The following is a 27,454-nucleotide window of genomic DNA, read 5'->3' as shown; positions in this document are numbered from 1 at the left end:
ACCATTTGTGCTGTGGAATAAGTACTTCCTTAGTTCCATTGTGACTTTTTTCACCCTTAATGTGGCCAGCCCTGATGTGCTGGTGTCTGAGGAAGTGGCATTACTCTGTGACAAAAGATGGTCTGCACAGCTGGGAGACGTTAAGATTCAGGTTGGTGTCCAATGAGTATCTCCTCTCCTTAGACCTGGGTTTTGGGCAGGGACCACCTCTCCTGTCTGAGTATCCAGTAAATACCAGGGTAGATACCGACTACACTTGAGAACCCAAGTTTAAGCTAAGGTTTCCCTTCAACATTTTGGAGATGCATGGATTGCCACTATCTAGTTTGCCAAGGACATTATAAAAGAATTTTAACAACCCCCCCGGCAAAGTTGTTAGTACATGACTTTTGGGGCAAATGAGACAGTCCTTTAAGTAATGCATGGTCATCTTGCTGAAAACACTGTCTTGTCCTCCACTGCTGGGGAATCAGCAGCCGGGGCACGGCACTTCTCTCCCATAGCCCTGGAAACAGTGCCCCAGGAGGCTGCCATATCTGGGCTTCGGTTTGTCTATCTGTGAAAAGGAAAGGGTCATACGTACTGCACAGAGCACGTCGCGGCAGTTCCCAGGACGTGCTCCCGAGGACCGGCCATGGGAGTCCACCCCTAGTTTGCAGAAAGGATTTAGCTTTTCACAATTTGGTCTTTCACCCTCGTTATCCACCGCTTGCCCCCATCAGGAATCTGGTTGAGGACGCCTGTATAGCGCGGATGTCGAGGAGCGGCCCCCGAGCTAAATGGTCGGCTTACACACTCCGGCGTGGCGAGATTTTCGCGCGCCCACCTATTCCACTCGATTCTAGGGCCAGCTCACCGCTCTGCAGTCCCGCTGTGTTCCAGGCCCCTGTCTCCTCCTTCCGCTTCCGGGATAGGCCCCGCCCTCCTCCGGAAGTCCACTCGTGGAGAGGCGGTGACGCGAGGCGACGGCCAATGGGGAGCGGCATTGGCTGGTGTGCCCACCCCTCTTGTCCCCGCCCCAGCTCCGCGTCGGGCTGTCGGACGGGCGGGAAGGGGCGGCCACTGGGGTAGGATGGCGGCGGCGCCGGGTACGGGGGGTCCCGGCGCGGCGAGTGGCGGCGGCGGCGGGGCGCGCGAGGGCGCACGGGTGGCGGCGCTGTGCCTGCTGTGGTACGCGCTGAGCGCTGGCGGCAACGTAGTCAACAAGGTGATCCTGAGCGCCTTTCCGTTCCCCGTGACCGTGTCGCTATGCCACATCCTGGCGCTGTGCGCGGGACTTCCACCGCTGCTGCGCGCTTGGCGCGTACCCCCCGCACCACCGGTCTCGGGCTCCGGGCCCGGCCCACAGCCGTCGCCCGGCCCGCTGCTGCCGCCGCGCTTCTACCCACGCTACGTGCTGCCGCTCGCCTTCGGCAAGTACTTCGCGTCTGTGTCGGCTCACGTCAGCATCTGGAAGGTGCCAGTGTCCTACGCGCACACCGGTGGGTGCCGCGACCGGGCCTGGGGTGGTGTCCCACCTGGAACGCTGGGCTGGGAGTCGCCAAGGCTGTTAGTAGGGAAGAGACAAGCACTGGTGGCTCAGGGAGGGTTGGGGCTGAGAAGGGAACTGAGAGCCTAGCAGGCCGGACCACAACTGTTGGGTTAGGGGGGAGCCCTATAGAAAGAAAAGGGCTGAAGAGGTTTGAGGGGCTGATAAGTTGTCCCAACCCTCGGAGGAGTGGGTACAGGCTCCCAGGGTGGATCCCGGGCCTAGGGCGGCCACCTTAGCGCCCCCTGCTTCTCTTTGCAGTCAAGGCCACCATGCCCATCTGGGTGGTCCTCCTGTCCCGGATCATCATGAAAGAGAAGCAGAGCACAAAGGTAACCCAGGAGGGCTCTGGGCAGGTGGGGACCCCAAGGGTTTCCTGGAAGTTGCCCGGCTGGTGACGTGGTCCACACTCCTGGCCTGCAGGCTGCCTGGCTTTCTGTCAAATAAGGAAATTAGCTTAGAAGCCTCTGGTGGTCCTTTTGCTGCTAAATTTCTCAAATCACTGGGGGCAGTGGTGAATGGGATGTGTGTTCCTGAGTTGTCTCTCCTGTGTGGTCTCATAGACGCTGCCCTCTCTCTCTGGTCCCATTTTCCTTCTTGTTTTGATTCCCTACCCAGAGTATCTGCTTTATGATGACCTGGTCCCATCTTAGCCAGGCATTCATTCTCCTCCAGTGGGGCCCAGGATAGAATATCTGACTTTGTGCTGGAATGGCGTTTCATTTCTTTGCAAGAAACAGCGTGGTTAGTTTGGAGGTTTCTGGGGTCAGAAGTGAGATGCTAGTCAAAGGAGTCTAATTTTGGCAAAATTCATCAATGTCTTCGAAATAAGAGCGGCTAAGAATTGAGAATGGAAGTTAAAATAACACACAGAATCCAAGACTGCATAAGGAAGATGCTTTGGGCACAATCCAGGGTCTGTTCCATATGCCAAGCCAGGGCATTTCCTGACTTGGGGCAAGAGAAGCTGTGGCTTTAGCCAGAGACAGCCTTGCCCATGTCTTTAAGGGAAAGTAGGACTCCTGTTTTCCAGCTGGAATCCATTTCATGCTGGACAGAGCTCCTCTTTTCTTCGTGGTTGGTTTCTGGCATCCTGTATTTTATGTAACTCAGAGCAGCAGTGCCCTGGATCAGCTTATAGAAACTGGGCCACCTCTGGCTGATTTTTTTATTTCAGCCTTTTCCCCTGTAAAACCTGGGTGTGCTCTGCTGTCTGCTTCCAGAATTATGTCAGGTGTGACTTGTCTCCTGAGTTGGAGTTGCCCGGGAGGTGTGCAGCTACATCACTCGATATCACAGCATGCTTATCAGGTTTCCCCGCTGTACAGGACATTGGACCCACCTTGGGCAAGGAGCCGGAAACTTCACCCAGTGAGGAAACACTAGGGAATGACTGGGGCAGGAATCTAATAATGATGGAATAAGTATGGATCCACCCTGTGATGAAGATAAAGCAGGTCATTCCAGATCTCAGGGGAGGAAATTGGACTGTAAGGGGGAGTTGCATGACTGAGGGCCATAGCCAGTAGTGTGAAAGGTGGAATTCAGAGCCTTGCTCTGCCTCAGGGGGAGGGGTGGGAGGACCTCACCACCCAGTCCTAAAATCTCCACGGTACTTTAAGTGTGTTCTTTGTAGGAGAGAGATGAGCTGGGAGTCAGAAGAACTAAACATCAGGGATGGATTTCATTTCTCCGGAAATTGGAAGCCATTGAGTCAGCAGAACTCAGGAGCCATTCCATGTACCAGGCCCTGGAAAGCTTGGACCTTGTGGAAGGCCTCCTATCCATTCAGGCAGCAGTTACTAGGTGCCTGGTGTATGCTGGGCACCAGGGTAGAGCAATGAACAAGAACCTGCCCTAAAGCAGTGCAGGACACAGACAATGTAACATAGACTTATAATAGCAGAGATCTCTGTGCCCAGCAATACCCAGCAAGGGTATTCAGAGGAACCTGACAGGGTAGAGGGGTATAGGAAGGTGAGTGTGGAAAGTTCTCCTCTTGAATGGTGTGTGAACTGAGGCCTGAAGGGGAAGGAGTTCTCCAGATAGAGAAGGCATTTGGGCTGGGAAGGGAGGAGGGTACAGCCAGTGGTAAATGCATGTTGGAAAAGGGACCCTGTCAGCCTTGTGGAAAATCAGAATTTCAAACCCTGGTGTGTTGGTGGCAGCAGCTGAATAGGTCTGTGAGGAGCAGCCCCAGTTTGCGGCCCTGAGCAGGGGCTGTTAATGGGAGTGATAGTGTAAGGAGTAGGGCTGCCCACAGTGACAAAGCCCTACCCCAGGTACTCTGATAACCATCTGCCTTCCCCCAACTCTCAGAGTGTTGCTGTCACAACTAACACTTGTCCGAAGGGACAGGTCATATCTCTTTGGTGAGAGAGGAGAGAGCAGCTGGGGCTTTCCCCTCGTGTTTTTTGGGCTGCCCAGCCCCACTCTAGCCCACCATCAGCCCTTCCCGCTCTCCTTCCACAGGTGTACTTGTCACTCATCCCCATCATCAGCGGTGTTCTGCTGGCCACTGTCACCGAGTTGTCGTTCGACATGTGGGGGCTCATCAGTGCTCTTGCTGCCACACTGTGCTTCTCACTCCAGAATATTTTCTCCAAAAAGGTATTTTGGCATCGTTTATGGTATGCTTGATATTTTAGGGGCGTGTGGGTGGCATTTGAAAATGTGGCCAATTAGGGATTTCTTTGGCGTTGGAGCAAAAAAAATTGTATTGTCATTCTGCTGGTTTTTTATTTGTTGTTTAATTTTTTAAAAGAGATTACGGTTTTTTTTGTAATTTACTTATTTGTTTTTAGCGAGAGGGGAAGGGAGGGAGAAGGAAAGAGAGAGAAACGTCGATGAGTGACCTCTCATACATGCCTGGACCGGGGACTAAATCTACAACCCGGACATGTGCCTTGACTGGGAACCAAACCTTCAACCTTTTGTTTTGCAGGGACAATGCCCAACCAACTAAGCCACACTAGCTAGGGCGGGTTTTTTTTTAAGTAATTAATTAATTTTCAAATACAAGTGAAATTTATTTAGGAAGTCACAGAGCTAAGAAAAGTGAACCAGCTGGACTGCATGGGCTCAGGAAACAAGTTACAGAGGCAAAAGCAGGGCCCTTGGAGCTTAGGGGAGAGGGAGAGAGCATGAGGGAAGAAGAGGGGAAAGTCATGGGTGTGCCCCAGAGAGAGAGCAGGGGGGAGAGAGAGCACATGTGTGTGCAAGAGCCCCTGGGAAAGGTACAGGTGTGAGAAAGAGCACTATAAGAGATTGTTGTTGTTGTTTTTTTTATTATACAGTTATTGAATGCTCATTGTGAAAAAAACAAAGAAAAGCTCAATGGAAAAAAATCAGAATTGAGCACCTACTCTGTGCCAGGTACTATAGTAGGTGCTAGAGATGAAGAAGAAAGAGACCTACCTACCTGCCCAGGGGTTTCCACCTGTTGAGTGAAGTCCCAGTACTGTCCCCTAAAGAGAACTATTAATGCTAGGGATATTCTCTGCATAGTTTTTCGAGTTGTGATATTATACACACATTTTAGAATTTTGCTTTGTTCATTTACTGTTGTAACATCTCATGCTCCCACATCATTAAAAATCATGGCTCTTCTGTAACAATCACACTCTTGTCAGGTACCACAATTAATGCAAATGCAGGTTATTTCCAACTATTCATTGTAAGTAATGTAATAATTCACAATGTTTTTCTCTCAGGTTACTTCCATATGATTGGCTTATAGTTCTTGAGTCAGAAGATAGGAGATATTTATGGCTCCTACTATACTTTACCTGGTTGTATGCAGAAACAGTGATATACTAATTTAGTGGATGTCAGAGTGCCTATTCCACTGCAGCTTCACCAGCATCGAGTGTTGCTGGGTTTTTGTCTGTTTTCTTTACTAGGTCTTTTGTATGTAAAACACTTTGTTTCAGGAATGAGCTGCGTATCGCATCATATGCACACTTGTAGGTTTAGCGGTCAAGGTTGGACGTTGGTGTTAATGTCCAGTTACTGTGTTTGGAACTGGGTAACTGGAGTCCTTCTTGCCACTAACGGTGTCAATTGGCCCTTAAAAGAGATTTTCTCTTTTCAGGTATTGAGAGACTCACGGATCCACCATCTCCGGCTGCTGAACATCTTGGGTTGCCATGCCATCTTCTTTATGATCCCCACGTGGGTCCTGGTGGACCTCTCAGCTTTCCTGGTCAGCAGTGACCTGGTGAGTTGGCCAGCACCAAGAACACACCCTTTTCTTGACTGGTTCCAAAGTAGGTGCTTTGTCAGGGAATTACACCTCTGTGTTGACTTTGGGGCACTTAGGGCCTCCAACGGCCAGATCTTTGAATACGCAGCTCTGTCATGACTCAGGCTGTGTGCAGTCGAGGAAGTCAAGTCGGCTTCCTCTGCATTTCCTTCTCTAGCATGCTAGATTCCCGCTGCTGATAGCAGTCACATTTGCATCAGTGGCATGAAAGACAAAAACTGCCAGGATGGGGCCTGATAACTTGGTTCAGATGTCACTTTGACTTTTTAAACTGTGCTCATTTTCTTTTTGGTGTTGTTTCTGTACATATTTCCATGTACTCCAGTTGTAGCTGTAGCTCTCTGAGCACAGGAAATAGCACCTTCCCACCACCTGTGCCAGGCCAGCCTCCAGAGAGTACCGTAGAAACTAATGCAGGTGACAGTGAGAAGAGGAGGTGTATATGGTTCTTTCAGGCCTGAGTTAGGGAGAAGGAGTAATTGTTTATTAGGGCTTAATGATGTCTGACTGGATTCCTGACATTGGTCTTTAAACCTTAGCACCACCTGTGGGTGCAGTGGAGCTTATCTCCCATTACCAGATAAGAAACTGGGGCTCTATGTTCTAACTTCCCTTCCACATTGATTGGCTGTGATTTCTCTGTAACTTTTCATCATTAACCAGGACCAGCCTGTTACCTTGAAGTTCAGTGTGTGAGAGGCAGTTCAATGCTTCCCTTTCCTTTCAGTTACCATTTTCAGAGTAAAGAGTTCGTGTTGACTGCAAATATTAACCAGTAAGTTAAGGGTTTCTTCCCTTTTTGGGTGGGGAGTGACGGAGAGTTCTTTTATGTGTTTTAGTGTCATTATGAAGTCATGTTAGTTGTATGTAGTATTGTTTTCATATTCTAACTAGCCTGTCTTGGCCGATGGAGCCCATCCTGTTGGCTCCCTGCCCTCCTGACAGCACACGTCAGTCTGTGGCTTTTGGTCCGCCAGAACTTCCTCCTCTGTCTGTGCACCCTTGCCCCAGGCCTGCCATTGGCCATCCCTTGGGGACCCAGGCTGCTTTTAATGGAGATTGGTGCTTAGAAACACCACCTGGGCGCCGTGTGTGCTCCCTGCTGTTGGGCTGTCATTGCTTTTAAGCCTTTGCAGCGAACACTCAGGAAAAAAGCATTTGGGGGCAGAAGGGAGAGTTCATACCAACTTTCCAATTCTCATTTAATATCACAGAATTTATTACTGCTTTGAACTTTTTTATTTGTGTCTTTTCTAAAATGCTTGGTTCCTTGCACCACTTTCTACTGGCTCACCCTACTCCAGTTATTCATGTATGTGATTCTACTGTACGCATACAATCATCTCAGAGTGAGAATCCCCAGGGGCAACGAAAAAAGTTTTAAGATTTCTGTGCAGCTCTGCTTCTCCTTAGAACGTGTTCCATGAAAAATGTACAGCAGGTCCTTGGATGATGTCGTTTTGTTACAGCGTTGCTGCTGTTACAGCTTAATTCTCGTTAATACGTCTTTTCACTTAAAGTCTCTGGACCTGTTGATGACATCGGTCCTTGCTATACAGTTGAGATACTGTGTTCTAAGGGCTGTCTTTGTAATGTGTCTGTGTCAGTAACTTATGTAATTGGGTTCCTTTACTTGTGTTTCTTTTCAATTTTTAGGCATTGCTTTCTTCCACCCCCACTGAATATGTCAAATCTTTGTATTTCTAAAGCCAAATGATGTGACAAGCTTTATTCAAAGATATACTCATAACTTCCCCCCTCTTTGCACAAAAAGTGACTTTTTAGATATTTAGAAAAGTAGCATGTCCCGGAGACCACTCCATTTTGACATATTTAGGCCTCTCTCATTCCTTTCATTGGCTGTATCATGTCAACAGGTTGAGTGTCCGTTCTCTTACACTGTCCTGTGTTACAGCTCTTTGCTGTCTCTATATATACGCACAAACATGTATGTATAGGCTTTGCTCTGATCTCTTTTCTTGCTTTTTCTTGTATTGAGGGCATTTTTCAGTTTTCTTCTCGTGATCACCCTGTACGTTCTAACAGCAGCCCTAGGAACACATGGGGCCTTACAGGAGCATCACCCCAACTAGGAGCAAATGTCTGCGTGGCCTTGTACAAGTCACCTGAGTGTGTTTTGCTCACCTTTGAGAGGACCACGTGATCCCTCCCTCTCAAGAAGATAGTAGAGATGGAATCAAGCAGCCATCCTAAGATTGCTTCAGCTCCTGTCCTGGCAGGTCCACTGTCCTAGGGGAGCCAGCTGTGTCCTCCCACAGCCAAGGACAGTGTGGCCGGGGAATTGGCCTGCAAAGAGTAGCTGCCACCAAGCAGCTGTGGCTTTGCTACCTGGTGGAGTCTCACTGGGTCTGGAAACTGCTCTGTCCTTGGAGCACTGGGACACAGCGCTGTCCTAGCACTACTGTCTGGGCCACAGCCTGGGCTGTCCATGGCCGGCGTGCCATCTCCAGAGATCATTCACTGGCCTGGCAGCACTGCCTGTATAGCCTCGTGGTTCCTCGACCCAGAGGACTGATGCTAAAGAGGGACTGTAGAGGGTGGGGAAGTGTGGAGGCCGTGCTGTGTGCTTTTTGGTATCCAGCCCTGAATAGATACAAACCCATAAATATTTGGTGCTGGATGTCTCCCGCCACCTGGCCTACCTAGGGCCTACCTAGTTCTCCTCTCTCTTCTGTCTGATGGTCAGCCTGGGATCTTTAGAGGGTTCTGTGATACACATACCTGTTAGTTGTGGGTTAATTGACTTCTGGGCCTCCCTAATCTGCGCGTGTCATTCAAGTGAAGGTCAGACAGTAACTGCAGTTCTGATAATGCATCACCTTCTTCTCATGTTTATGTGGCTTGGAATCGCTTCATACCACTTTGGGAGCCGTGACCGCATTTGATCCCCACAGCGGTGGCATTGTGCAGGCTCAGCGGGCATCATCCCCTGTTGCAGAGACAAGAAACCTCAACCAGAGAGGTCAAGCAGCTGCCCGGGGCTTCCAGTAATGGGGCAGGCCCAGGTCCTCTGGCCTTCCCTCACCCGCCAGGTTCTTTTTACACTCAGGCAGCCTTCCCAGGACCAGGGTGCATTTGTAGAATGTATCGTCATTGCTATGGTCTGAATGTTGGTGTCCCCCTAGAATCCACATGTTGAAACCTGACCTCCAGTGGGATGGTATTAGGGAGTGGGGCCTTTGGGAGGTGACTAGATCTTGGGGACAGTGGAGCCCTTATCAGTGGGATCAGTGCCCTAAAGGGGCCCCAGAGAGCACCCTTTCCTCTTCTACCACTTGAGAACACCTCGAGGAAATACCACTTGTGAGCCCAGAAGCCCATGCCAGACATGGAATGTCCTTGATCTTAGACTTCCAGCCTCCAGAATTAAATATCTGTTGTTTATAAGCCCCCAGCCTGTGGTGTCTGTTATAGGAGCCCGATTGGACTGAGACCATGTCCAGTAGGCAGACCTTCTTCTGCATACCCCAGAGCCCCGGCCCTCACTGTACAGGGATGATGAAGGCTTTGGTTCACACCATGCTCTGTGTCCTTTGGACACCTGACTTCTCTTCAAGCCTCCGCTTTCTCGGCAGACGGGAGGTGGTGATGGTAGTGTTGATGACAGTAATGAGGATGGTGGTAATTGTGAGGATGATGGTGACATTTAAGACAGTGATGGTGATGATGATGGTGACAACTGTTGTTTCATGCAGTGTCATGAGGGTTAGGAGCACTGTATCACACTAGAATCCACTAGGGTCTGCTCCCCACTGAATGACCCCGATACACCACTCTGCACCCCCAACCTCTGCCAGGACAGGCATGTGACCACGGTGCTGTCTTGCTCCCATCTGTAGACCTACGTGTCCCAGTGGCCCTGGACGCTCCTGCTTCTGGCTGTCAGTGGCTTCTGTAACTTTGCCCAGAATGTCATTGCCTTCAGCATCCTCAACCTCATAAGCCCTTTGAGCTACTCAGTTGCCAATGCCACCAAGAGAATCATGGTCATCACGGTGTCCCTGATCATGCTGCGGAACCCAGTCACCAGCACCAATGTCCTGGGCATGATGACAGCCATCCTGGGGGTCTTCCTGTACAACAAGGTGAGTCGGGGGTGGAAGAGGCTGTCTGCCCCCTCAATACCCAGGGAGGCACCAAAAGATGGTGGAGGTAGGAAAAGAAGGGGCCTCACCAGAAACTAAGATGCCCAGGTTCTAGCTCCCACTTTTGTCAGACTGGTTTATGGTCTTGGCACAGCCTCTCCCATCCTGGCCTTTTCCTACATGGATGACTCTGGCATTTGCCTCGTTCCAGCCATGGCTCTTGGGTCTACTGAGGTTTTGTTGGGATTTCTTTATCTCCTGAGTAGGCCCTTTTTAGGCCCCTGTAGGACAGAGAATGGCCAACAAGGAGGGCCAGTCCATTAACTGTTCACTGGCCATGTCTAGCCCTGCTTGGGTCAACACTTAACATTGGCCTTGAAGGGCTGCTTGGCTGTGAATCTTGAGCTCCCCTTTGTCTTGTGTGCATGTCCTGGGGAAAGAGCCAAGTGTCCCACTGCTCTCTTGACCCCACAGACCAAGTACGATGCGAATCAGCAAGCGCAGAAGCACCTCCTCCCCATCACGACGGGGGACCTGAGCAGTAAGGAGCACCACCGAAGCCCGCTGAAGAAGCCCCACAATGGCGCCCTCTTCCCCCAGCATGGAGACTATCAATATGGCCGCAACAACATTTTAACAGACCACTTCCAGTACAGCCGACAGAGCTACCCAAACTCATACAGTTTGAACCGTTATGATGTGTAGAGCCTAGAGGATGGGGGGGCCGTTCTGCAACTCCCCCCATCCCAGTCCCAAGCAGTACCAGAAACTTCTGACAACCAGTGAATGTAAGCCCAGCCGAGGGGACAGTGCACAACCCTCAGAGGACCCTGGGGTTCTCGGCCCCCTGGAGCGTCAGGATGCCCTCCCTGCAGTGAGGACCACCACTCATGCTTCATGCTCTTCCTTCCTGGAGTCTGTCATCTGAGGGCGTCAGCACTACGTAGGTCTTGGCCATGTTTTATTTTTCTGTGTTGACTTATTCCCCAGGTCGTGTATTTCAGAATTCTTGTTCTGCTTCCCAGATAGCATTTCCAGATGACCCTCTGGGAAGGCAGAATCGTTGTGGATGCAGACCCTGGAGTGGACATGGTGGATTGTTTCCCTGTCAGCCCCATGGCTGTTTGCAGTTACCGGCAGGCACTCCTACGCGAACAGCTATTGCAGTTAGCACTGAATTCTTAGAGGCTGACTCTGATCCGTAAGTCAGAGGAGCTGTGTGCCGGGATTCAGAGGGAAGAGCAGAGCAGGGCACTGTTCTTCTCGGAGCAGGGAGGAGGAAGAGACTGCAGGGCTGGGAGAGGGATCGTTAGGAAATCATGTTCAGTGTTTCGAGCTCTATTTCTGTCTTTTTTGTCTTTTCTGGTCGGTCTTCACTGCTGTGATGACTTCACAGGATGTTGGGGAGATGTTGATTTCAGGAGGATCTCTCATTTTTTAGGGAATGTTTTATAGTTGTGTGTATTTATGCCTTGGTCCCCAGGAGGGGATGCATAGGGACTGGCTTATAGATTGAAAACCCTTTTGTTTTTAAATGTTTAAAAGCAAGAAAAGTTCCCACTGCTGATGCCTATCTTGACACATACCAACATTTGGTAGAAAACAATGAGGTGTTGAGAAGCCCCTCTCAGATGACCACAATCACTGAAGACAGAATGAATCAAGAATATCATCTCGATGGTTTGTGTGACAGACAAGAGCACAGTGCTTCGAGTCCATGGCCTGTTCTTGTGATGGTTACACTGGGTCTGAATCATGTCCTGGTGAAGGGGAAAGAAGCAAGCACCAAGCTAGGACCTGGTTTGTGAGATCAGATGCTTTGGTCAAGAAAAAGTTGCTTTTGGCAGGTTCGTGTCAAGATGACCTGTGTGCCGTAGTTGGGTGGGGGTCTCTGTCTTTCCTGGCATTGTGAAAGACTGAGTCCTCCCTTCCAGCAGGGATCACTGGCTAGGCTGGTGGGGTCCTTGGTGATGGCTGCTTTCTTCTTTTAGCACTGTCCCCAACAGATGGGACAGGGGTCATTCTTTACCTCCTCATGAGAGACATTCTGCTCAGAGAGGAAGTAACATAGCTTATGCTTGACTCTTGGTTTGTTTTCGATCACTGGAATTTTGTATTTAAGAGGTTCCATTTTGCCAGCTCACATTGCGCTACTCCTGGAGTCTCAGATGCATTCTCACCTGAGTTTACGAACCACCAGCCTCAGGAGTCCCTGTTTATTGTCTGCTGTTCACTTGCTTTCTAATTACTTTGGCCCCAAGTTTCAAGATGGTTGCTATGTGAAATCCAAATGGCAATCCTGAAGGGTGTCGCTGGTGATGGATGAGTTCACTGAGTGCCTTCACCAGAGGCAGTCAGGTCTACAGCTGAATTTTTCTGTTGAATAACAAATGGGGATAATTTTGCACTGCAACGATATTACAGTGGTTGTCTTTATGATTAGAGTAACTAACTCCTTGAACATATAATTGAACTCCAAAATGAATTATGCCTCCATTTGGGTTTAATGAAGTTGCCGATATTGTTGAAATTTGTATATTAGTTTGTTTTCTTTTCCCAGTACAAGATCTACTGGTGAGGGGAAATGACTGGTTTTATTATGGTTTATAAATTGATAAATGGGATATTTAATTCTGTACATAAATGTACAGTAAGTACATACACTGGAATAAATGAGACAATCATATTAGACCAAATCATCAAATCAAAAGACAAAAGACATACTTTTGAGAATTGACAGTTCAGAGCTGAGAACGACACCATGAAGGCTGGTTTTCCGACCACCTAATGGCCTGGTCTGCCACCCCCACCCTGCACTCCCACATTCACATTCACAGCTGTTCTCACACTCCTCACCACTGGGCTTTGTGGCAGCAAGTTCCCTTTACCCATTTGTGGTGTGGTCCGGCCTGCAACTCTAACCCAACTCCTTCATTTTACGGAAGGGGAACCTGAGGCTCAGAGGGCATTTTTGAATGGTGTTTTGATCACTGTGTTGACTTGGTGTCAAATTTTTAAGCACCATATTTTAAGTCATTCATCATAGGGACAGTAAAATCCCTATTACAAAGGAGAGAAGCCAGAATATGTTCCAGTGAAGAAGCACTTAGAATCTCTGAATTTTGCTATGTATTTGGCATACATTATGCAACAGGCCCTTTATTACTGCTGGGACGTAACCATCCATACCTGATTGTTAAGGGTCTAACAGCCTGAAGAGCAGAGAACGTTAAATTATTAAAGGATCTGAAAATTGTGAATTCTTTTTTTAATTGTCACCTATTTTTTAAACTTAAATGCTATAGACTGTTCTGTGGGAATGACACTGTATGTTCATTGATGGCATTTACCAAAAATAAATGATGGTGTCCAGGGAATTAAGACTGGTCCCAATTTGTCACTGAGTCTCTTTCTGAGTGACCCTGTCTTCAGTGTGCCCAGCAACAAGGCGAACGAGAGGTAGAAAGAGCAGCTGACTTGGTTCTCCTATCCAGAGTATTGCACCCTGTTTTCCTAAGTCAAATTTAGGACCTGTGTGATTTGTGAATTCATAAGACAGTAGAATAAAACTACAGAAGTCACAACATAACAGTTAATGACATGCCTTTACTGAACAGTATAACATGGAAAACCCAAGAATGTTGTGGCAGCTTGTGCTTATAGAATGTATTTCTGAGGAGTAATGCCTTCTACATGCCAGATGTGGCAGGTTTTCACACAGTTCTTATCCTTTTTGTGTTGTTTTATTATAAATGAAAATGAGGCCCAAGAGGGTGAATTCTTAGAGGCTGGCTCTTTGACCTGTAAGTCAGAGGAGCTGTGTGCTGGGGTGAAGTCACCTGTCTGGGATCACACAGCTGCTTGTCTGCCTCCAAAGCCCATTTCCTCCACATGACTTAGAAACTGTTCCCTTCAGTTGCAGTTAAGGTTGTCAACTGAGCACAAGAGACTCAGGAGGTTTTGGCTAGAAATAAATGACTAAAATCTGTTAGGGTCTTAGGATTTGCAAATGGGAAATACAACTAGGCACTACCCAGAGTGTTCCAAAGAAAGAAGTTCTTACAGTAAAAAGTATTCTTGAAAAGAATTGGTCCTGCATTCTAAGCCTCTGGTCTGGTGTGTGATGGTAACATTCCAGAAGTCATGTGGTTTGGACAATGGATAAGTTTTCCCATGTGCTTCATTCTTTCCTGTGTCTTTCAAAGGGTTATCTGCAGGAATTTATTCATCTCCAGGCATTGATGCAGAACTGAAAAGTCTAAAAGTGTAAGTTCTCAACTACTTAAAGCAAGAATAGAACTGTTTCCTCATGCCTCAGCCTACTTGAGTAATTTAGCAGCTTGGCTATACTGACTCATTTCTTCACTCTTCAAAGGGTATGTTTCTGCTAAAACAACTACCCACATCTTTTTAATTCATACACCTTCTGTCCTGTTCAGTGATTTACTGAGCATTTAATTTGTGCCACGTTCAGGAAACAGACACACAAGCTGACCCTCAGAATCCTCGGTCTGATTTATAGATGCATCACACTGAGTGGCACACAGTTGCTATGTTGGAGGTGCATGAAAAAAAATGTGAAGGAGAGGACCAGGTAGTTATTTGAGAGGCATATGGGAATATTTTGACTTAAATTTATAAATCACAAGGTAATTCTTGTACATTTTGTATTATACATGCCTCATTTAACCATCAGAACCCAAGTGAGATATATTAGCCTTATTTTATAGAGGGAAATAGAACAGCTTAGCCCATGGAGCAGGCCTGGAACCCAGGAGTTCTGACTCCAAGCCCAGGACCCTCTGCCCAGCAGAGAAGCCTCAATAGTGAGCTTTTTTCTTCACCTTTGTCATACACCCCGAAGAGGAGCTGGTGTGATCAAGGGTGTATCCTGTCAGTCCACTTACCTGGACCACATTACTACAGTGAGATCCTTAGGGAACCCTTGTCTGGCTGACCCAAGAGGCTTTGTGGTCTACCACTGCAATTCTAGTGGGACCTCAAGCAACTCTGATGTGGGATATGGTCACTGCCATACGAGTAAGGACCAGCTGTAGTGATGGCCTTATTTTTCAGACATCAAGAATGTGAACTACTCAAGACACTGGAATACCTACTGGTCTCGGGGCAACTCTGGTTTGTTTGGTGACGTGATCAGGTCCAAGGAATGCTCTGTGCTCTGGCATAGGACAGGACCTTTGTTCCCCTATCATTGCTCCTGCTGTGGCTTGAGACTAGTTGACCACATGGGGTTCAGTTACCGCAGAGGATGAGGTGATAGCCACACCAAGCTCTGGCTTTGTTGAGACTACAGACCTGGACATTGGACCTGGATTTCTTCAGCAACTCCCTACTTTTTAAATAACTTTTATTGTCTATATACATTTAAGTTTGAAAAAAACATTAAAGCTACAATGTCAAAATAATAAGATCTGTAGAGAGAACAATTTTCAAAATATATCACTGAGATACATAAATGTGTTTGTGAATACAGTTTATCTCTGAAGTTACAGAAGAAACAACACAGCAGTTGCATCTGGGGAGGGAGCAGGATATATATACATTTTTTTAAAAAAACTTGAATTACAGCAGATATATTATTTTAAAACCTCACCTGAGAACATGTTTGATTTGAGAGGGAAAGGAAGGAAGGGGGAGAGAAACACATCAGTTTGAGAAAGAAACATCCATCAGTTGCCTCTCATCTACACCCTGACCAGGAATCAAACCTACGACCTAGGCATGTGCCCTAACGGGGGATAGAACCCACAGCCTTTGGTGTATGAGACCATGATTCAACCAACTGACCCACCCAGAAAGGGCTGCATGTTATTTTGTAATATGCTTTAACAAAATATGCCAGAAACATTTCCCCATGTTATTAAACATTCTTCCTTGATTTTGTGCGTCCACGCACATGGTGGTGCAGTGTTCTGTTATAAGGAAGCACTACCATTAAGCCCTGGGATAAGTTCACAGTGCACAGTGTAACACACACTTCTGATCTGGGATTCATTCTTCACAGCACATTTGCAGGGCCAAGCAGGCATGCATGTGGTTTTAAACTTCTTTCCATTTTGCTCCTTAGGTAGGTCTCTTCAGCAAGTTCATCTGGCCCAGGGGTATGCAGGTAACTTGTTTAAGTCTTGTTTCCAAGTCCTTGAAGACCACCACTGAAGCAGCCTCTACTGCTTTCTTTTGACTAGGGGATTCTGACTGGCTCACTGAAATGAGCCTGCGTTAGGCCCTGTGATGCTTAAATTTTCAGTCTCAGATAAATGCATTTTAAACACTGCTAAATGAATCATGAATGGAGTGGTCATGAGTGTACAATCTTTCTGGGAAGCAACTGAGGAATTACCAGTATTAAATGTGCACACCCTTACATTAACCACAATATTTGTCAGGTCCGGCACAAATAACCCCCTTTTTATTACAAACTCTTTTATTACAAAATCATAAGCATGTCATTCTGTAACATAAAAATATTAGGCTCAAGCATACCATATGATATTTTAGGTGAAATGTTCAAATCACTGTCCATCTTGTACGAGACATTCATGTGCCCTACCAACCACAAACAGGCATTGCTTCTGCTGTATACTAAGTTATGTTATGCTATATACTGCTATACATACTACTACATACTACAACATTTTTAAAAGTTGTTTAAAATGGAGCCAACCCAAGAGACTCCATAGTCTGGCTTCAATAAGTTACCATACATCCACACCACAGAGTCACATGCAGTCATTAAAAAGTGACAATACAAATGCATTAACTTGTTTTAGTTCACCTGTTAATCTGAAAAATGCTGTGTATCTTCAATTCACAAAAATGCAAGTATGTATGATACTGTGCTGTTTCTGAAGTTCATCTGTGGCTGATCACAAGTTAAAACTTCTTGATGCAGACCTTTACTAGCATGAAAAAATGCCCACACTATCCAAATTACTGAGCATCACAACTGGAGTGTTTGTGTTCGTTTGGATGCCTCCAGACTACGTGATAACCTTACCAGTGAGGCCCTGCCCTCCTCCCTTATCAAGGTCTCAGCACTCTGTTGTTTTCTTTAACAACGCTTTTGTTGTATGTTTACTGATTTAAGGGTCTCTGATGCCTCCCTTCCTGCCCCATAGACTGTGGACTCCTAAGAGCAGAGCTTAGATTTGATTTGTTCATCCACAAGCCATGTCCAGCCCCCATTTCTGTGAACCAAAACCAGGCTTTACAAGTGAAGATTTGTAATCAACTGATGACAGGAAAGACTAACTTGGAATCCAAAAAAACATTTCATTCTTTTCATTAATAGACCTGTGTTTTAAAAGCCATACTTGATAACATTTTGAATTCCCTTAGTAAAAAAGTTATAGACATTTTTCTCTTGGGTTATGAAAGTACCTACATAGTATCCTCTATTTTGCCTCTTGCCCACAAAGCCTAAAATATTTGCTATCTGGCCCTTTATAGAAGTCTGTTGACCCCTGGCCTAAAGCATTATCTGCCACACAGGAGGCAATCCCTAAGAGTCAAAGGGAGACATTTTGTATGAGGGTCAGGTGACAGGGGATATCCACAGTCTGCCTTAGTTTGCTGCTCTTTATCTTCCCCCACAATCAGCACGGGTTGACTTCATCCTCCGAGGACGAAAAACGAGCCACATACTAAAGCTGACAAGTTCAGGGGAGGCCAGCATGGCAGCCTTACAAACTCAAGAGACTGAAAAGTAACCTCATACGATGATCTGAACGTAAAAATTTCTAAGTAAAGGCAGGTCATGGCAGGTAATTATGCCCCAGACCTGTCGCTTCCTTGTCAAAGGTCAATGTTTAGCTTAAGGGAGCCTATTACCTTTTTGCATCTAAGATAACAAACATTTGAAATGTCAGAATAACCTTTTACAGATCCCACAGGACAAGACTACACCACCATGAGCCCACAGAACTCCTGTTATCTTGTTCCCGCATACCATCTCGCTGTGCTATAAACGTTAAATGTCCTGTATCTATCAATGTAAAAGTATGTGTTTCTCTAGTTTGCCTTTTTATCCAATCCCAGATATCTACTCCGACTCCACTTTGCTTTCTCCCGCCCCCTTAATCTACCACCAGTGGTTTACATGTAACCCTCCTTACCTCTCCTCCATTTTTCAACGTATAAAATAAGCTGCCAAGCTGCCATTCTCCAGAATATTTTTCTCAAATTTTTTGAGATTTTGTTTCCGGCAACTGTCCATTTTGTCCAAATTCATAAAAATTCTCTACAACTCTGGACGTTTCTTACGTCCACACTCGCTTTAGAAGGAATATCATTGTTCCTTTCAGGAAGGTGGACAGTCTTGCAGCGCAGGCACCGAGAGTCGTGGGTACTCCTTCCAGGTAACCTCGAACGACTGCCCGGAAGCCACCAGAGCCCTACAGGAGCGTCTCAGGCCGGCGGGAGTGGGAAGTCCCCACCCCAAAGTCTTCCAGTGCTTGTGGCCCCTATCACGGTTGGGTCCTGCGAAAGAAACTGAGCGCGAGGATCTTCGAAACCTCACTAAGTCCAGTTCGATCCTCGCCAAGCCCGGCGCCTCCGGATACTGCTTCTGCAACGAGACTGGCCTCGGAGCCTCCCGGACTCACCTCACCTCACAGTCTCTTCACTGCAGCTCCCCCTGAGAAAGAAATGCAGGTCCTAACCCAGGCAACAATTCTGCACTCACGAAGCACCGCGGGGAACGCGGCCCACCAGGGCTGCAAACGTGAGGAGGGGAGGAGCCCCGGCAAGAAATAACGGCCGCCCAGGCAGTTCCAGGTGTTCCGGGGCGGTGGGCGACAGAAGACCATTCCGCGCATGTGCAAGAAGGCCTCTGCGCCTGCGCATCGCCAGCCCCTCCCGCGTGCAGGCTACGCGCGGCTTCTTCCCGCCCGCCTCCTGCCCTCACTTCCGGGGTTTCCCGGCAGCGGCCGTAAGTGGCGGGAGGAAGCAGCTCACGAGGCCCGCCGTAAACGGCTCCCTCGCGCCACTTCCGGCCGGCTTCTGCAGACGGCGCTGGTAGGGGAACGAGAGGCGCCGGAGGTCGTTCTTGGCGGCAGGAGCCATGGAGATGCCTCTGCCACCCGATGGTGAGGCCCAGCCGGGGTTTAGAGACCGTTTCTCTGTCCCCCGAATACCCTGTTTGCGTACCCCGCCTCCCGGGGCCCGCGGGCCTTGGAGGGGGCGGGGCTCGGCCTCTCGGGTTTGCCTGCGGCCTCTCCCGCTGGTCCTCGCATTCCCGGCGCGCTTGTGGTCCCTATCAGGATCCGTACAAGGGCGGCCTCTGTGGGGCCCACCCCTAGGGACCCCGACCTGGCGGACAGCGGCTAGTACGGCAGGGCTCCCGGATTTGGGCGGTCCTCGCTGACGCCCCGCGTGGCCTTTTTCTCCGTTCTCTAGACCAGGAGCTTCGAAATGTCATCGATAAGCTGGCCCAGTTTGTTGCTCGCAACGGGCCCGAGTTTGAGAAGATGACGATGGAGAAGCAGAAGGACAACCCGAAATTCTCGTTTCTGTTCGGAGGCGAGTTCTACAGTTACTACAAGTGCAAGCTGGCCCTCGAACAGCAGCAGCGTGAGTCCTCTCCAGCTCTCTGGCCGCACCCTCGAGCGATTCCCTTCTCTGATTCCAGTGCGGCTCTGCTACAAACCGCCTTCTTTTGGTCGCATGCTCTTTGAAAACGGGGCCTCTCGGCCTTCGTGATCCCATCTGCTGTTCTTAGGCTTGCAGCGAGCGGTTGCTGAGTCGGAGTGTAATACAGAACGAGGTTATCGATCTTCCTCTGGGCTTAGGATCAGGGATTTTTCTGTTGTGCAGATGTGATGACTGAGGTCAGCAGAAGTGGAGTGAGTGCTTCAGTGTTTTCCAGGAAGGACATGATAGAGGCTTGCCGAGGACTCTTTTCAGGCACTGCCCAGCCCCCTTTGTGGGTTCTTCCTGGGTACAGCTAGGTTTTTGTGCGTTTCAGTTGCTTGCAGTCCAAATCAAAAGGAACCGTCCCTCTAGGTTTTGGTTCTTGGCTGATTGATGTTTATTGGTGTTCACTGAGTTGGGCATCAGGGCTCTGGTCCTGCCCTCAAAGAGTTTAAGGTGGAGTTAGGAATCACAGCTGTCACTTGGATGATAAATAGCCACCGGATAGTAAGGTACCACATTTGTTTTGTACGGTAGTGAATCCTTAGCTTCTAAATATGTTGTTTAAGTAAGTAGGGGATTGTCTAGTTAATAGCCATTGAAAGCTAAATGTAGCCTGTACTACAAGCACCAGCTTTTGTTTTGGATCATTGCTGTTCCCTAATATGTAGTATGTAGTACTTTATTTGGTTCAATAAAGAACTTGTAAGAAACTGCAAAGGTGCAGTGATTTGAACAGGCCTGGTTCAAGTATCCGTGGGAAAAACCACAAGAGTCCCAGCATGGCTGGAGTGTAGAACATGTGTGGAGGGGGTAAGCATTTGGTCTGGAGTGGAAATGCCAGGACAATGTTTGGGTTTTTTCCCTCATTTCAGGGGTTCTTCTGCCTAGTTATGTTTGAGGTGGTGGTGAGGGAGAGCAGCTCCCTGAAATTGTAGACAAATGTTGTATGTGCTTATGTGTTTCTGGAGCAATCACTCCTTAGCTTTGGCCCACCAAATTTAAAACCCCTTCCACAGGCAGTGAAGCCACAAGGGAGTTTGAAACAAAGGAGACCTGAGTCAGGTTCTTGTGGCCAGTGTGGCAAGGCTGGAGGGAGCAGAAGTGGAGGCTAGGACCACTGAGGCTAGAAGGGGAGTGAACAGGGCATTTGATGGTAAGAACTGGATTAGGTCAGTGGGTTGAGTCTAAGGGACTGGGACTGGGGGGCAGGTGGGGTTAAGGGGTTGAATTTGTGAACTGGGGCACCAGGTGGATCTTGTTGGCATAACCAGGCAGTGGGGAGACAGTGCTTTGGCTGGTGTGACCAGGGGGTGAGTGCTGCTTCCTTTGCCAGGGGAGCCCACTCACTTCACCCTGCAGGGTCAGATATCCAGAACGGCTTGGGACTTGGTGCATTAACCCAGGAGGGATAGCGTGCTTCTAACAGGGGAAGGTTGGGACTCATGAAGTGCTTTCTGCAGGTAACAATACCTAGCTGGAATTAAAGAAGGTATCAGTTAACCAGATGGGAACTGACGGGAGAAGGGTGTTCAGCAGAGGAAAGTGCCTTAGGAGGGGCTGGGGAATGGAGGGGACAAAAACTGACGCTCCGAGAAGGAGGGCTTCTTAGAGTGTCCCAAAGTGGGGATGCAGAGTAAGGAGAGCTGGCTTGCCAGGATTTTCCTGGGATCCGTGGAAGTCTCTTGGAGGGTTGGTTTCAGGTCTGTGTTCTGGAGCAGCATTAGCCACTGTACAGACTGAGGCCCAGGACTGTTCTAGAATGGCATTTTACAAACTTTGGTGAAAGACCAGTTTTTGTTTTTTTAAATCTACACCCCATTGTAGAAACTACACTTTTGCAAAATACAGTAAAAACGTGAGCTATAAAATGTCAAGTTACTGTAAAGACTCCAAATCCTCCCTTACTCTTTCTGTGTTGGCTTAGCCTTGGTAGTGCCTGACCAGTCCTCAGACCACACTTTGAGCAGCAGCGCTGTAGTTGCCATGTGGAGGAGAGGCAGGGGGGCAGGACTGGATGCAGGGGGCGCACTTTAAAGGGCAATGTGAGTGACAGCAAAGTTTGCTAGTGACAGCAGGGACACAGAGAGACCAGCATGTGATCTAGGGAGCTGACTTGACAGCACAGGTTGACTTGTTAGTGTGAGGTGCAAGGGAAAGAGGAGGGTATGTGCCTTGTAGTCTTCTGGCTTGGGTATGTGGACATAGCAGTACCAGCCACAGAGGTCAGGAGTAGGCCTGGTAGGGGTGGAGGAAGAGGAAATGTGGGCCCGTGTGAGGTGCCCATGGGAAGACATAGGCTGTTTGAGCTGTAAGGTCCAAAGCTCAGGAATCCAGGAAGGACACCATAGATTTCGGAATCACGGTGTGCAGATGGTAATTGCAGCCACAGGAACATAGCCGATTGCCCTGGGGGCTCTAGAGGGAAGACAGCTCTGGCATCCCAGCATTTAAGGGTTGAAGAGAAAGGGGCCAAGGGGGCAGCCACATAGGCCAAGTGAGACCAGAGTTGTGGGGATAGTGGGGGTGTGGGGGGGCACAACCGGACTTGCCCTGGGCTGAGATAGATGAATTGAGGTAGAATCTTGGCTGTAAAATTGTTGAAAGGGAAGCAGGGGATTAAGGGGGTGTTAAGACATAAGACAGGTTTAGGTGCTGCTGGGAGTAGTCAGTAAAGAGGGAGGAAATGGAGAGACTGCGAGAACAGGTTTGCTAAAGAAGTGTCTTTGGGAGGACAGAAGAGGGTGTCCAGAGGCAAGTCGAGGAAGTCGTCCCAGAGGGTGTCCTTGGGTGCGAACACTAGAAGGCTCATCAGGCATAAGAAGTGACTGGGAGCCCCATGATTGGCCCGGCCCACACCTTCCACCCCATTTGCCTGTCTTTGTCCAGAGGCCAGGCCCCCTTGGGGTGGGACTCAGGAGGGCTCATGGTCATGTTCAGACTAGACAGTGGTTCCAATGGGGAGACTATTTTGTCCAGCGACCCTCCACATCGGAAACCCTGCCGTCCAGATTTCTATCCCTTCTCATCTGGCCAGATTTGGGGCACATACCCACCTGACTCAGGCTCCTGTCAGCAGGATGGGTATCCCACACTGGCTGAACCTGGATTGACTCCGGAAGTCTCTTGCCAAGGAGTCTGTTCCCCCCGAGTCAGGATCAAGAAACTAGGGGCTGGGGTGGTGGGCCACAGCCTGTGCTTGGGGGTAGTGGGCTGCTCCTGCTGTGGGACCTCAGGTTTTTAGACTTGCTAGCCAGAGGTCACGTGGCTTTGATGTCCTGAAATTGAAGAGTAGATTAGGGGATAGTAGCAGAGGAGGCTGGGGGACTAGGGGAGACACCCTTCGGGGCACGGCTGTGGCCTAGATTTAGTATCAGTTCAGGCCTAGGTGAGGTGAAGAGGGTGGAGGGGGATGAGCTTGGGCTTGGTCTATGTCAAAGAACACTGGGCAAGATAGATGGTGTTGGCCGGAGTGGCAAGGTTATAGTTCTGAGGTCTCCTGGGAGAGGACCGGTTCAGAGGTGGTAGATGGGACCATGGAAGGAGGCTGGGTCTGGGCTCTGGGGAAATGGGGGCAGGTCGGGAGGGCCCAGCTGCAAGTGAGGGGAGCCTGGCAGACTTTGGTAGGGGTGGCTGAGGCGGACTGTGGTGGTAGCACAGCACAGAAGTCTTTCGTGGGTGGTAAGTGTAAGGAGGGGAGCCCCTCTGGCCTAGAGCTGCCCAGATGGCAGCCAAGGGATCAGCTAGACCCCAGCTGCTTTCTCATGAGGCCACCTTTCCTCCTTTCCTGCCAGTCATCTGCAAGCAGCAGGCCCCAGAGCTGGAGCCAGCCACAGCCCTGCCACCCCTCACGCAGCCCCCACTAGCCCCTGCTGCACCCATCCCACCTGCCCAGGGAGCCCCGTCCATGGATGAGCTCATCCAGCAGAGCCAGTGGAACCTGCAGCAGCAGGAGCAGCACCTGCTGGCCCTCAGACAGGTACGGGGCCTGCTTCTCCTCTTCCCTCCCACTCCACCACCCCTGAGACCAATGCTCTGAGTAAGCCTAGGGCCCTCCCCTTCTCTTTAGTCCTCATCTGGGTGTCTGGGGCTTACTCCTGTGCCTCAGTTTTTGTATCTGCACCCTGGGATTCACAGTTGCTCTCAAGAGGACTCATTATCAAGCATCAACGCTGAGGACAGTGCTGCCCAGTGCTCAGAGATGCTCCAGTGCTGCCACCACCCCTGGTGTGTTTAGCCCAACCACTGACTCTGGACAGAGGTTGCCTCTCACTCCAGTAAAATGACTGCTCAAGCTGTTTGCTGGGGTGGACACCTGTGAGTGGGACTGCACATTAGAAATTGTGAGTGCCGGTTGGTCTCTAGTACCATTGGCAACAGTTCTTCCTAGCCAGATCATTCCAAGCTGTTGTGGGAAGGACCCTTCTGTCCCAATCCATCAGTTCTGATACTTTGGCCAAGTACAATAGGATAAATCACCAGGAAAGTGAGATAAATAAAAACTAAGACAACTGAAACACCAGCCCCAATTTTATTAATTAGATTTAAGATTACTGTCGTACTGCTGACTAGAAAACATGCCAGATCACATACCCTGTTTCTGGATGGAGCACCTCATAGGCTGGAGGGTCTGTCCTCCACCAGTCCTGAGCAGACTGCCTGTCCCCACAGCGGTGCTGGGTCCCAGTGGTCCCTTCGTTTCCTGATCTAATGGGTGGAACTCTGGCATCTTGTTTTAATTTCCAATTTCCTGGTTGCTAGTGAGGTTGTTCTCCTTTCTCCTCACTAGGGACCATTTATACATCCTGTCTGTCCACATTGTTGCTCACTTTTCTTTCCTTTTGTGTTGAATTGGCTGCAGAGATTCCTTGTTCTGCTGTGTTTTAACCACTCCATCTGTCACCTGGAGGGTGGGGGGCAGACATTGTCTTTCCGTGTCTTACCTCATTCTGTGCTCTGCCCGCTCTGCTGGCCATGGCCATGGCTGCCCCAGGTGCGGGTCTGACACTGCAGACGTGAGGGACAGAGCCTCCTAGTGCTGTGGTGGGGCACTGATGGGCAGTCTTGGTCCCACCTGACCCTCTCAGGAGCAGGTGACAGCGGCGGTGGCCCATGCAGTGGAGCAGCAGATGCAGAAGCTCCTGGAGGAGACCCAGTTGGACATGAATGAGTTTGATAACCTGCTGCAGCCCATCATTGACACGTGCACCAAAGACGCCATCTCGGTGAGGGCTGGTGGGCTCAGTGCTGCTGACAGGTGGGAGCCCACCGAAGTCTGTCTGGGCTGGGACTCCTGTAGGGGTGCCTTGTCTGCTACTGCCCTTCCCTCCTAAGTACCTCCAAGAGGGAGAAGGCAGGCAGGCAGAGGCTATAGCATGCAGCCAAGCCCTTGGGTACCACACCTCAGCTGTGCTCTGACCTCCCTGGGTACCTTGCCCACGCTCTGGCTGGGGGAGCCCAGCCCTGCTCACCCATCGCTCTGGCCATTGCAGGCCGGGAAGAACTGGATGTTCAGCAATGCTAAGTCCCCTCCACACTGTGAGCTGATGGCGGGCCACCTCCGGAACCGCATCACAGCTGATGGGGCGCACTTTGAGCTGCGGCTGCACCTCATCTACCTGATCAATGATGTGCTGCACCACTGGTAAGGGCCCCCAGGTCCAGCTCACCTCGCCCTCCAGCCCTGTCATGGCCACTGTTTTTCACTTGGTAGCTTGGCCTGTTCCAGGACAGGAGACCCTGGGGGAGGGTCAATCCAGGTCATAAGCACCTCCCCCACACCCACCCACACACACCTCGGCCCATTCCCAGACCCCTCACCTTACCTAGGGCCACCGTTTCTTGTCTCCTTGCTCTCTTGCGGCAGCTTCTACAGTCTCTTATCATTTCTCTGTTGGCTGTCAGCTGCCCCTCAGTGATACGCATACACACCTCCAGTCACCTAACTGCCCTGCTTCAGGGCTCTTGATGCCAGGTTCCCCTTGCTGACTATCGCACACCACCGAGACCAGCCTCCCATCCCCAGAGCCCTCCCCAGGCCAGACCAGTGTTTACATCTGCGCCTCCTTGGGGCCTTACAACAAAGGTTAACTTAAGGAACCAGATGCCTGAGCCATCACAGGCCACGGGAGGAGACAGGCAGAAGGAGACAGTGCTAGTGAGGCTGGTGTGTGGCTGCCATGTTTGGCTTTGAGCTTGGTCAGCTGAAGGGTTTGGTGCCAGTGAGGGCAGCAGAAACCGACCTGCCTGCCTTGGTCCTTTGCCTTGTCCTGTCTGCCACTGCATGTGCATCCTGGGTGCTTTCCCTCCCCACCCCCCACTCAGTCACTGCCTACCTTGTTGTTCCCTTAGTTCTCTGGTGTGGGGAAATAGGCAGCTGCCCAGAACCTTCCCCACCTTCCTGCTTTACCCACTGCTCTTCTGACTTCAGGGAAACTCTGCAGAGATAGCCCTGTCCTGCCTGTCCTCCCACCTGGACCGCCCTCCCTCCCCTGACCCCAGGCACTCCATCCTGTCTGTGAGCTCCCTCTGGTGAGCTCGGTGTTGGGAGGGGTTTCAGCTACTCGCCATCTGCCTCGTGTCCTCCCTGGGAAGCAGCAGATATGCCACCTGGGTTCTGTCACCGCCACACTGGGGGCCCTGTGCCACCTCAGTGTATAGCTGCCAGGGCTTCTACACCCATTTATGCACAGAGTGTGGAAGAATGTGGGAGTAGGCTGCCTTGCCCGGCCAGCATCGAGTCCCCAACGCAGGGCACACTCCTGCTTCCTGAAATGTGGGGGCCGGGTTGGGGGGCTTTTGTGCACAGGGGATAGCAGTGCTCAGCAAGGCCACATAGACAAGTCCCTGAGCCCACAGCAGCCCTGGCTGGTCCTTTGTGGACAGTGGGGGCTCTTATAGACCCTGTATCTATCCATGGTCATGCCACCCCAGGAAGGAAGGATTATCTTACTGATAAGCAGACCAGGGTGACAGGCTTTGCTCTGAATGTCCCCAGCCTGTGATTTTTTTTCCTTTTCCTACTGCTTTCTATCTGTCAGTTGGGCCCAACTGCCAGCACAGGTCTTGTGGGAAGCCCAGCCCTTGTCCCAGCTGGGTTGGGGGCCCGTTCCCTGAGAAGGCAGAGGGTGCTATGGCTGGAGCCGCGATGGTAACGGGCGCGTGGCCGGGTCCCGCCCCAGGGCCCTGATGCGCGGAAGGTCTCTCCCTCACAGCCAGCGCAAGCAGGCCAGGGAGCTGCTGGCCGCCCTGCAGAAGGTTGTGGTGCCCATCTACTGCACCAGCTTCTTGGCCGTGGAGGAAGACAAGCAGCAAAAGATTGCCCGGGTATGTGGTATAGCCTGGAGGGTGAGGTGGGCAGGGGCTGGTCATGTTGTTTCCCCAATGTGACCCCTCGTCCTCCCCACATCCAGCTCCTGCAGCTGTGGGAGAAGAACGGCTACTTTGACGACTCCATCATCCAGCAGTTGCAGAGCCCAGCCCTGGGGCTCAGCCAGTACCAGGTGAGTGTTGCTACCTCTCAAACCACACTCCTGGGCCAAGCCAGACGCCACCCCAACAGTTTTTAGAAGTCAGGGGGCTCATCTCTCCAACCTGGGCTGGAAGCAGCTGATGGAATGGTGGCTTCGGATCCCACGTGTGCCTCTGGTGAACATTGGGGGCTGAGGTCTGAGCAACAGCCTTGGGGGCCCCTGTCCCACGTGCAGTGAGGGGCAGACCCTCCCAGGTGAGACTTGCGGGTGTGCTTGTGACCCAGTTCCCAGTTTCAGCCCTGCTCTCAGGGTGTCACTAGCCTATTTGTGCCGGTCCTCCAGGTGTCTACTCACCTGACGGGGACGTGAGCAGATCCCAGTGTAGTCTAGGCTGCTGCAGCCATCACCGTGTGCAGTTGGTGCTCCTTGTTCA

General features: G+C 50.1%; 2 protein-coding genes and 1 long non-coding RNA gene across 5 annotated transcripts in view; 2 read left to right on the top strand and 1 right to left on the bottom strand.

The window, feature by feature from the left end:
• Window positions 1–1,026: 1,026 nt before the first annotated feature.
• Window positions 1,027–13,275, top strand: SLC35E1 (solute carrier family 35 member E1). Its single transcript, XM_045853047.1, has 6 exons — window positions 1,027–1,481; window positions 1,790–1,860; window positions 4,001–4,138; window positions 5,622–5,747; window positions 9,653–9,898; window positions 10,373–13,275. Exons 1-6 carry the CDS (start codon window positions 1,073–1,075, stop codon window positions 10,601–10,603), a joined length of 1,221 nt encoding a protein of 406 aa, XP_045709003.1. The 5' UTR covers window positions 1,027–1,072; the 3' UTR covers window positions 10,604–13,275.
• LOC123828253 lies at window positions 5,762–18,846 on the bottom strand. The gene is made up of 3 exons (XR_006787453.1): window positions 18,034–18,846; window positions 8,535–8,742; window positions 5,762–6,249 (listed from the first exon to the last, which is right to left on the bottom strand). It is a non-coding gene; the product is annotated as an uncharacterized LOC123828253 (long non-coding RNA).
• Window positions 18,847–18,861: 15 nt separating this feature from the next.
• The window catches only part of LOC123828249 (calcium homeostasis endoplasmic reticulum protein), a 19,345-nt gene continuing 10,752 nt past the window's right edge, over window positions 18,862–27,454 (top strand). For 2 of the 3 annotated variants that reach the window (XM_045853041.1, XM_045853039.1), the window contains exons 1-7: window positions 18,862–19,005; window positions 19,316–19,489; window positions 23,344–23,528; window positions 24,637–24,774; window positions 25,042–25,193; window positions 26,731–26,875; window positions 26,962–27,051. In XM_045853041.1, the coding sequence (XP_045708997.1) occupies window positions 18,981–19,005; window positions 19,316–19,489; window positions 23,344–23,528; window positions 24,637–24,774; window positions 25,042–25,193; window positions 26,731–26,875; window positions 26,962–27,051 (909 nt within the window). In that variant the 5' untranslated portion in view covers window positions 18,862–18,980. The remainder of the gene's footprint in view (window positions 19,006–19,315; window positions 19,490–23,343; window positions 23,529–24,636; window positions 24,775–25,041; window positions 25,194–26,730; window positions 26,876–26,961; window positions 27,052–27,454) is intronic. The other variant, XM_045853040.1, reaches the window with a different exon arrangement.

Source organism: Phyllostomus hastatus, unplaced genomic scaffold (genome assembly GCF_019186645.2).
Source record: "Phyllostomus hastatus isolate PE091 unplaced genomic scaffold, TTU_PhHast_1.1 phas_contig_98, whole genome shotgun sequence".
Taxonomy (NCBI): domain Eukaryota; kingdom Metazoa; phylum Chordata; class Mammalia; order Chiroptera; family Phyllostomidae; genus Phyllostomus; species Phyllostomus hastatus.
The sequence above is the reverse complement of the archived record's forward strand: the minus strand, read 5'-3'. Positions and strand labels throughout refer to the sequence as shown.

Excerpts from the sequence above, each read along its gene's own strand:
- SLC35E1 (XM_045853047.1), top strand. The coding sequence starts at position 1,073 with ATGGCGGCGGCGCCGGGTACGGGGGGTCCCGGCGCGGCGAGTGGCGGC. Across the intron at positions 1,482-1,789 it reads AGTGTCCTACGCGCACACCG|TCAAGGCCACCATGCCCATC; the intron begins GTGGGTGCCGCG and ends TTCTCTTTGCAG. Across the intron at positions 5,748-9,652 it reads TCCTGGTCAGCAGTGACCTG|ACCTACGTGTCCCAGTGGCC; the intron begins GTGAGTTGGCCA and ends TCCCATCTGTAG.